Source organism: Cucurbita pepo, chromosome LG11 (assembly GCF_002806865.2).
Source record: "Cucurbita pepo subsp. pepo cultivar mu-cu-16 chromosome LG11, ASM280686v2, whole genome shotgun sequence".
Taxonomy (NCBI): domain Eukaryota; kingdom Viridiplantae; phylum Streptophyta; class Magnoliopsida; order Cucurbitales; family Cucurbitaceae; genus Cucurbita; species Cucurbita pepo.
In genome coordinates, this window is record NC_036648.1 from 3,552,174 (window position 1) to 3,562,027 (window position 9,854).

The window sequence follows — 9,854 nt, forward strand, 5'->3', positions numbered from 1 at the left end:
ATGAGAATTTTTCTAAGATGCATGTGAGTGAGAACAAAACATGTTAAAATGACTCGTGTTAGATAGTCTCCACTCTTAGAAACGTGGTGTAAATAATGTGACCGTGTCATATGGATGCAAGGAAATGTCATAACTATGGATGTAAAGGAATGTCGGGACCATCAGGTGCCCGATTCAAGCTTTAAATTCTGATCAAATTTGGACATGAAATGTTATAATATATGAAGAGTTGTGTTCAAACGTGACAAAGTAAAAATTAAGTTTCAATATGAAATAAAAATGTTGACATCTTAATTTTTGAAAATGTAAACTCAATTGACTCCACAAGTTTGTAAAGATATTCTCGAACAAGAAATCAGAAGTTCGATGATCAAATGGACAAGATTAAGAAACATTAATTCAATGTTTCTTGTGTGTTTTTTAAGGTTGACCACCTCCTAGTAGGTGTTGAGGTAGCATTCAAGAGGGAAGCCTTGTGGGAACCTCTTTGTGTCTTGACAATAATTGTAGATCATGTAGTTATCTTGTGCCCATTTCATTTGGCTCTTCTTTGCATATTCATAATCAAGATTGCTCCACATCCATGAATTTGAATTGGGAGTGCAAGATGAGTATCCATTGAACCAAAAGCAGCCATCTTCACTGAAGTTCTTGTAATAAGCTCTGAATGGGGCTTCACTCCAATCTATCTTCTCAAGACCACCTCTTGTGGCCCAATCATCAGCTTCCCATAGACTTGAATGCAATCTCATGGCTTGGTATTGTGGGAATGGCACTCCTTTATGTTCAAAGTTCTTGAATTCTCTTATAGGAATCTCGTCTACGTAGAAACTGAAATATCCAAAGTTTAAAAGATATCGAATTCAGAATCTAAATTTAATACATGATATTGTCCTAATTTATTCATACAATCCTCCTTACTCAGACGTCACGTCATCTTTCAAATGTTTTATATAAATAATTTTTATATTTTGTCTCTGAATTTTTTTGAACCTTTCTATTTGGAAAAAAACTTATGCTAAACGTACTCGAAATTAGTGATTGTTTCGAGTAGACTCGAGGAATGAAAAGAAGAATGGTACTTACACAATGTGTTGGGTATTCCAGAAGATGGTGTAGGTATGGAAATCAGCAGTCGGGTCAAACCAAAGGTAGAATTGCATCTCTCTGTTGCCAACTCCTTGGCTAAACACATTGGTATGAAGGATGTAAGGATTTCCACTTGTGTTTCCAAGAAATTCGAAATCTATCTCATCGTGGTACTCTCCTTTTGAAGTTAACTAAAATCACATTATCATATTAAAATTTAGTTAATATGATTAAGGCATTAATCCCAAATCCAATATTGATCGACATTTTCATATATCTATGAGTTTGGTATCAACATACATGATAGACGAATCAATATTTCGATTGTAACGTAGAAAAAAATTATGAAGTATTACTGATCAAAAGGTTTGAATAAAGAATTCAAAATCGACGTAAAGATAACTACGACCAAAATAAAAATAAATAAAAAAAGATGGATCAGTATGAACTTAACCATTACCCATTAAACATTAAACTACATGCTCATTACGGAATGTAAAGTGCTCATTGATAAGGTTTTATCAATTTTGTAGCTAAGTGCTCAAGCCCACTACTAGTAGATATTATCTGAGTTGTGGTGCATCTGCTAGGAAGAAGTTTCCACATGCTTATAAAGAATGCTTTGTTTTCCTCTCCAACTGACGTGGGATCTCACAATCCACCCCTATTCAGGGCCCAGCGTCCTCGCTGACACTCATTTCTCTCTCAAATTGATGTGCGATCTCACAATCTACCCTTCTTCGGGGTTTAGTGTCATCGATGGTACACCGTTCGGTGTTTGACTCTTATACCATTTGTAATATCTCAACCCACTGCTAGCAGATATTGTCCGTTTTGAACTTTTCTTATGGGCTTCCCCTCAAGTTTTTTAAAAAGCTTATGCAAGGGGGAAGTTTCCACACCCTATACAAAAATGTTTCGTTCCTCTCTCCGATCATGGGAGAAGTTTCCACATCCCTATACAAAAATGTTTCGCTCCTCTCTCGATAGATGAGAGAAGTTTCTACACTCCTATACAAAAATATTTCGTTCCTCTCTCCGATCGATGAGAGAAGTTTCCACTCCTATAAAAAAAAATGTTCCATTCCTCTCTCCGATCGATGTGGGATCTCACATCTTGATTATCTTAGCATAAGTTGAACATTTTTTAGCAACGAAAATGTCAATAAACACATCATTCACCGACATTTTCAAAGTGGAATCACTCGATTTCCTCTTTCTAAATGACAAAATCTCAATATAACAATAACACGTCTCAATAATAAAGTATCCTCTTTTCATAACAATATAGGGTTAGGAAGGAAACTTACAAAGAAGGTAGTGACGGTGCCAGCAGAGTTACCAGGGACGAGTTTGATATGCATTTGAACCTTAGCAAATAAGTATTCATTCTTGGACTGAAAGCCAGAGCCAGAGCCTTTGTCCAAGCCAAGCATTAGAAGCTCGTTATTGTTAAGCATCTGACCTCGCCCATCGCCCCAACTGATATCAATAAATTTGAACAAGTCATTGGCCAACGACACATGAATAGAACAGAACACAGCACAAATAAACAGAAGCTTCATTGTTTGTAGGGAAACTTGGAAGCACATATGGAAGAATGATCTATGGAGAATGGAATTTATATGCGAATGAATTTGAAGTAAGCATTTTTTTTCTCATTTTGACTTCTAAAAACATCCTAAACGCGTCATTAATTATAATGGATGTTGCTGTATTATTCCACCGTTTTGCTCGACGTGATGGCCACACCATTTGGAAGATGCATTCCCTCATGGCTACCTGCACCCATTGAAGGTTGTGATATCTCGTTCATGTCTCGTGTTTGTCGTTAATGCTTGCATGACATGTTTGGTCATATTGATTAGAAAAGATATGACCGTGTTAATTTAACCATTTCAATAATAAAAAATATTTTTTTTGCTTTTAAAATAATATACTAATTTATGGACTTTTGGTCAACAAATGACCGTATGATATGATACGTATATTTACTAAATATTGTTTAGTTTGAGACAATATCTTATATATAAAGGTATTCAAACACTCAAAAATCTCGATCAGCCCAATTCAACTAGTATAGTTTGAGTTAGATTATGAACTTATTTAGAGTGAATTAAGTTCATTCCGTTTAAATTTGGTTGATTTATGGGGTTTTCTAAAATATATATCCAAATTGAGTTGTAAATTTTATTTAAATGTTTCAAAATAAGTAAATAGATTTTTTTACCAACTAACATTTTACTTTTAATAAATACAAAAATTTGAATAAAGGATCGGTATAATTTAAACCAACCAAACAAAAAATAAATTATAGTTAGGTTGGGTGGGGTTAGGTTCTTATTTAATAAGACTTGTTTGAGTTGAAAATTTTACAACCCGAACAATTAAGTTGAGTCTAAAAAAATGTCAACTTGTGAGATCCCACAACAACGAAACATTATTTATAAGAGTGTGGAAACCTCTCCCTAACATACGTGTTTATAAAACCTTTAGGAAAAGTCGAGATAGAATAATATTAATAGCAGTGGGCTCGGGATGTTACATAACTTAACCCACAAACACCCCTAGGATACATAGATAGTAAAAGTCTTTTGTGAAATATATCATTCTAATCGGATTAGTTTTCTACTTTTCATTTATCTATTGTGTTGTTGAAAATTTTAATCAACATTTGAACTATTAAAGTTTATGACCAAATTTATAATTACTACATATTATATCGATTAAATTATTATATACTTGAAGACTAGGTGTAAATTAATTTTAGTTTCATCAAACTAATATGTTATATTAAAAAGAAATGTCATATTTTTGTGTTTAGATACATCTTTGTGGGATGTTTCTTTCCAAGTTTAATTCAAACTTTATATTATAAAATAAATTTGAAGAGCTGTGCTGTCACGTTGACTCACAAATTATGGCGTGTTGGCCACCTCTTCCCTATGTACCTTTGTACGTGCTCCTCAATATTTATTCACATTTTATTAGAGATTCACTTATTTTTTTTTATAAATTACAAATAACATAAATAAATAAATAATTAATTAAATTTATAAACAAGATTTTGACTCTTCCAATATCAATAATTATTTCGCTTCTGAGTCTTCCAAACAAAAAAAGGAAAAAAAAAAAAAAAAAAAAAAAAATCTCTGAGAGCTCTTTCCTTGATACGGAAGAGAGTACTTGAGTTCTCCCAATAACTCAAAGTGTATCAAAACTTTGTTTTTGGTAGTCTCAAGAAGCCTCATACTAATAAAGATAGTGTCGGTTGCTTCTATATTCATAATATTTTCCGTAATTAGCATATTTAGTTAATTAGTGAGTTTTCAACGTCACAAAATTAAAAAATATTGTATGTCACATTCAGGTACATTCTCTCTAAACAGGAGATTCAGGCACGTAACTCAAACATCGAGATCTCTTCTCTTAGGTTGGTGGCTAATTTCACCTCACAAATATTGTTGGTGAGACCTAAGATAAAAGATGTTAGGGTTTTTTCGTGGAGAAAAAATGAAGTCTCGACCCATGTAGTGGTCATTTAGGTTTTCCATACGGCTGCATACACGCACAACTGAATTTTGATGGGTTATTGTGCCATTTTTCTGATTAACAATTTAAGTCTAGATTCATTTTGAGTTTTTGTGGTGTGGTAGCAAGTAAATTTGAGAGAATCGTATGTACTCTCTTGTCAAAGTCGTAAATTTCTTATGTTTTTTATTCTGAACTACTAGATTATAGTACTTCAAAGTCAACAATAATTCGAGTTGAGCTATTGAAGGAGTGATTCGTTAACGAACAAAGAGGTAGTTTGATCTATCCTTGAGTGCCACACTCAGGGGCGAGGCCTAGGGGGAACCTCTTGAAATCAGTGCAATAGTTATAAATCATGTAATTTTTGTGCACCCACTCGAGCTTTTGGTGTGCGGCCGAGTCCAACTGTTGGGACAGCCAAGAATCGTCTTTGGATGAGGCGGCGCAAGAGGAGGAGGCTGAGGGAGACCAAATGCATGCCTGATCGTCGTTGAAGTTTGTGTAGGCGGCGGTGAAAGGAGCCTGAGACCAATCGATCTTCACTCGGCCTCCCCATGTGGCCCAGCTGTCGCCGTTCCACAGGCTTGATTGTAGCCTCAATGCCTGCTTTTGGGGGAATGGAATGCCCTTGGATTCCATGTTCTTGAACTCTCTTATCGGAGTCCCATCCACGTACAATCTGCCAACAATTTATAACCATTAATAAAGTGTCGATCTTTTCTTACTTACTAGCCCGTGTTCACGTCCCTAACAGTCCAACCCCACTCACTGTTAGTAGATATTGTCTTCTTTGAAACACGTCTACTAGATAGATGTTTCCACACCCTTCTAAATAATGTTTTGTTCTACTTTCCCAGTAATTATAAATGAGAGAAGAGTTGTTAACTTACATGATATTTTTGGGATTCCATAAAAAGGAATAAGTGTGAAAATCAGCGGTTGGATCAAACCAGAGGTAGAATTGTTGCTCTCTATCACCTTTACCTTGAATGAAGATGTTTGTATGAACAATATATGGCTCACTACTAAGGTTTCCCAAGAATTCGAAGTCTATCTCATCCCATTTTGACCCTTCTGAACGTAACTGCAATTCGTATTACCATTCAAAGTTAAACATGCGATTGTCTTATAATAACTGTTGAAGATAAATTCACTGAATATAAATCCGAGATATTTATCTTTCATTATCCAACGATGAAAAACTTTAAAAGTTAAACATGTGATTGTCTTATAATAACTGTTGAAGATAAATTCACTGAATATAAATCCGAGATATTTATCTTTCATTATCCAACGATGAAAAACTTTAAAAGTTAAACATGTGATTGTCTTATAATAACTGTTGAAGATAAATTCACTGAATATAAATCCGAGATATTTATCTTTCATTATCCAACGATGAAAAACTTTAAAAGTTAAACATGTGATTGTCTTATAATAACTGTTGAAGATAAATTCACTGAATATAAATCCGAGATATTTATCTTTCATTATCCAACGATGAAAAACTTTAAGTAACCTTAGTTCCGCTTTAAGATGACTTTATCAAACTAATTACCTAATTTTGTATTGGGTAATATTTAAATTCAATGTACTAAGTCTTTTTTTTATTTTTTCATTAAAATGAGTTTGTACCTTAAATCTACTTTAATAGCCTAATTAATGACTTTTGACTTTACCGGTGATTTTTTTAATAATAATTAATGTAAATTATTATAGGTAAAATATCATATCATAAAACTCAATACTAAAAATATAAACTTTAATTAAAAAGAAGATGATTTGAATTTTTAATTATATTCCATAAAACCTTTTAATACAAAGTTATGAGAATATTTTATGAAAAAGACTCGTGTCATGAAAGTACAATAACTAATAAATCAACGAAAGTTAAATACAAATTTTTAAAATATAACTAAAATTGATATATTAAAAGTCCAATGTGAGTCATTATAGGTTCGAAAAAGTATACGGTTTAATAAAAAATTTATAAATTAGCTGGTTCACAAATTTTTCTAAAATTAAATTGATTGTTAATTTAAAAAAATATATATTTACTTCCAATATAATTATATATACATTTTTTTTAAATTTTATTTTATTTGTACAATGAATTAAAATTTATAATTAACGGTTAATAAATAAAGAATTTATGAATTAAACATTATAGTTTTATCAAAAACAAAATTTTAAATAAAACAATTTCAACAAATGATTAATTTATAAATAAATGTTTAATTCAATGTAATGGAGTGAAGCGGCGGCACGAATTTGAGTTACGTGTTTTAATTTTATTGAAGGAAAATCAGGGAATTAGAGAGCTTACGTAATACGCCGTCACCGTGCCGGCGGAGTTTCCGGGGACGAGCTTAATCTGCATGTCGATTTTGGCAAACAAATATTGGTTCCTCGACCAGAAGCCGGAGCCGGAGCCTTTGTCAAGCGACAGCGTCAGCTCATTTCCGCCGTCCAGAAACTTGGCTCGGTCGCCACCCCACGTGATCTCCAGCTCCCCGTTCATATCGGCGGCGGCGCCGGAAAACCCCAACAAACAAACAACCAAAACCACCAAACACAACGGCGGCGACGCTCCAGCCATGGGTGTCAGCGGCTTTGCTTTTGTAGTTGTTGCGAGAACGAATGGCACTGAGAAGTAAATATTTATAAAAGGAGAGAGAGAGAGAGAGAGAGAAAGTGTTGACGTGAAGATGAGTGGTTCGTTGTAAAGCGGTTAAGAAGAGATCGAATTTGGTTCGTTGGATGAATCAATGAGTGGGGTCATGAATGAATGGACATGAAGAAATAAAGGTAAGAAAAAAATAATACCAAATTTGAATATCTCAATTTTATAGCATCAATATATTTTTAATTATAGGTCTGGATGAAAGTCTCCACTAATTTAGGAAATGATCATGAGTTTATAATCAAGGAATACTCTTTTCGTTTGTACGAGTCATTTGAACTTATGCTCAAAATAGACAATATCATACTGTAGAGTGGTGTTCTATCAATTTAATAACATATATGGGATGGGATGAGAGGTTCGAAAATGCATGTCTTAATTAATTGAGCTCATAAAACGTATTCTACTACGGAGAGGTTATCACACACTTGTAAGAAATGTTTCGTTCCCCTGATGTAGAATCTCACAATCCACTTTCTTTGGGAGCCAGCGTTCTTGCTCGCACACCGCGAACAGATATTGTCTGTTTTCATCCACTTTCTTTGGGAGCCAGCGTTTTTGTTGGCACACCGCCCGATATTTGGCTCTGATATCATTTGTAACAGTCCAAACCCACCGCTAACCGATATTGTCCGTTTTAGTTTGTTATGTATCACCATCAGTCTCATGGTTTTAAAATGTGTTTGCTAGGGAGATGTTATTACACCCTTATCAGAAATGTTTCGTTCCCCTCACGTGGGATCACAATCCACCTCCCTTGAGGGTCAGCATCCTCATTAGCACACTGCCTAATGTCTGGCTCTTATACCATTTGTAATAGTTCAAACTCATCGCTAACAGATATTGTATACTTGGGCTTATTATGTATGACCATCACCCCTCATGGTTTTAAAATGCGTATACCGGTGAGAGATTATCACACCCTTGTAAGGAATGTTTCGTTTTCTTTTCCAACTAATGTGGGATTTCACTGAACTCAAGATATGTTTGTTGCTCGAATACTTATACCGATGTTAAAATTAGGTGTATAATCCAAGAATTTAAGCTACTAAATTAGAATCGAGTAAGATTACATATTTCATGTCATGTGAACGAAAATAACAAAGTAGAATAGGGCTAAAATTATAATTTTACAAGACATTTAATTCCTACCAACCGTAAGCCATAAAAGGCAAACAAGGTTGATTTTGATTTGGTCGAAGTTAAGAAAATGGTATATGGAAGAAAATAGAGCAGGCGGTTAGAGCTATGATATTACAAGTGATATTGTTTTTTAAGGTAATGAGTAGCTGTGCCCACCATATCTACTAGGCTTCCAATTATGGGTCTTATGCTGCATTCAACGCAAACAGAGGTACCCATAAGTCACCAAAAACTAACCTTCCCATCTCCAAATTTCAAAGCTTTGTTACATATGGATCCTCTAACTTCTGTAATCTTTCTTTCTTTGACCGTTGGTTGTTAATGTAATGTATCATCGGCAGCCTCACAACTTTACAATGCGTCTATTCAGGAGAGGTTTGTTTCTCTCATCAAGCTTGATTGAATGTCTTTTAGTGCAGGCAATTGTTTGCACCGAAAGATCTGATGTGTGTCCTAGTGTACTGTTATCTACCATCTTAGTGGGAGAATAACTTTTGCGTTCATAGAGCTACCTTGCGCCCATCTGAAATGATTTGTTAGATTGTTCGTTGTAATGGGCTTCTCTATTATCCTAGGTGGAGCTGTGTCGGCTCTTTTCCTCAGGATCTGTTTATTTAACTTGTATTTTGTATGATTGTGATTCGTTTATACATTGACCTCAAACTAGGAGGTCTTCTAACTCCTCACGGGGTCTTGCCTATTGATGTTCACTCAGGCCGATATTTTTGGTTATCGGATGGAGGTAATTTGATGCTCAACATTCTAATATCGGTTTTTAAATAAAAATTATGAATTCTTAGAAAATTTGTCTTTTGAGAAGATACTTTAATTGAAAATCTTAGTTTTATTTTAGTTGTAATATTGTCCCTATAATTTGGTCCAATCTTACGGATTGTTATTGAATTTATGACTTAGAATATGCTTGAAAATTGATTGAGATTGGCGTATTAAAGTATGTTAGAGATTGGTGGCATATATTTGTACTCATAAAGTTTAACTAGATTACATAAACCTTTGTGCCGCCAAGCATTAGAACGAGCTCAAAAGAACCAGATTATGTGGCACCAATCGTTAGGATAAGCTACGTGGAATTAGATAGCAAACATCAATCATTGAGTAAACTTGTGACACCAATGAACTAGATAAGTTCAAAGAAGCTAGTTGACCTACTCATTTAGCAGGTCATGAGACAACAATGATTAAGATATGAGCTTAAGAGAGTTAGACGATATGGTACTAATCATTAAGCTAGATCCAAGTTGACTGTTTTTTAAGATACGATGGTTGAACAAAATTTAAAATAATGACTAATTTTTATTTATATCCATAAGATACACTTTCTTTTTCGATGACCCAATTATAAGAAATTTAAACTTAAGCATGTTTGGCTGTTCATGGACATAGT

The 9,854-nt window shown here is 34.1% G+C and overlaps 2 protein-coding genes across 2 annotated transcripts; both read right to left on the minus strand.

The window, feature by feature from the left end:
* Positions 1 to 232: 232 nt before the first annotated feature.
* On the minus strand, positions 233 to 2,654 carry LOC111804979 (xyloglucan endotransglucosylase/hydrolase protein 22-like). The gene is made up of 3 exons (XM_023689827.1): positions 2,400 to 2,654; positions 1,087 to 1,280; positions 233 to 831 (listed from the first exon to the last, which is right to left on the minus strand). The coding sequence occupies exons 1-3, from the start codon at positions 2,652 to 2,654 to the stop codon at positions 438 to 440; spliced, it is 843 nt and encodes a 280-aa protein (XP_023545595.1). The 3' UTR covers positions 233 to 437.
* Positions 2,655 to 4,783: 2,129 nt separating this feature from the next.
* LOC111804978 (xyloglucan endotransglucosylase/hydrolase protein 24-like) lies at positions 4,784 to 7,265 on the minus strand. The gene is made up of 3 exons (XM_023689826.1): positions 6,950 to 7,265; positions 5,514 to 5,707; positions 4,784 to 5,302 (listed from the first exon to the last, which is right to left on the minus strand). Exons 1-3 carry the CDS (start codon positions 7,220 to 7,222, stop codon positions 4,906 to 4,908), a joined length of 864 nt encoding a protein of 287 aa, XP_023545594.1. The 5' UTR covers positions 7,223 to 7,265; the 3' UTR covers positions 4,784 to 4,905.
* Positions 7,266 to 9,854: the final 2,589 nt, after the last annotated feature.

What these genes read in the sequence shown, in the direction of transcription:
- LOC111804979 (XM_023689827.1), bottom strand. Translation starts at nt 2,654, where the DNA reads ATGAAGCTTCTGTTTATTTGTGCTGTGTTCTGTTCTATTCATGTGTCG. An exon ending in GCACCGTCACTACCTTCTTT is followed by an intron (nt 1,281 to 2,399) that starts GTAAGTTTCCTT and finishes ATGTGATTTTAG; the next exon opens with TTAACTTCAAAAGGAGAGTA. An exon ending in TGGAATACCCAACACATTGT is followed by an intron (nt 832 to 1,086) that starts GTAAGTACCATT and finishes TGGATATTTCAG; the next exon opens with TTTCTACGTAGACGAGATTC.
- LOC111804978 (XM_023689826.1), bottom strand. Translation starts at nt 7,222, where the DNA reads ATGGCTGGAGCGTCGCCGCCGTTGTGTTTGGTGGTTTTGGTTGTTTGT. An exon ending in GCACGGTGACGGCGTATTAC is followed by an intron (nt 5,708 to 6,949) that starts GTAAGCTCTCTA and finishes TACGAATTGCAG; the next exon opens with TTACGTTCAGAAGGGTCAAA. An exon ending in TGGAATCCCAAAAATATCAT is followed by an intron (nt 5,303 to 5,513) that starts GTAAGTTAACAA and finishes AATTGTTGGCAG; the next exon opens with ATTGTACGTGGATGGGACTC.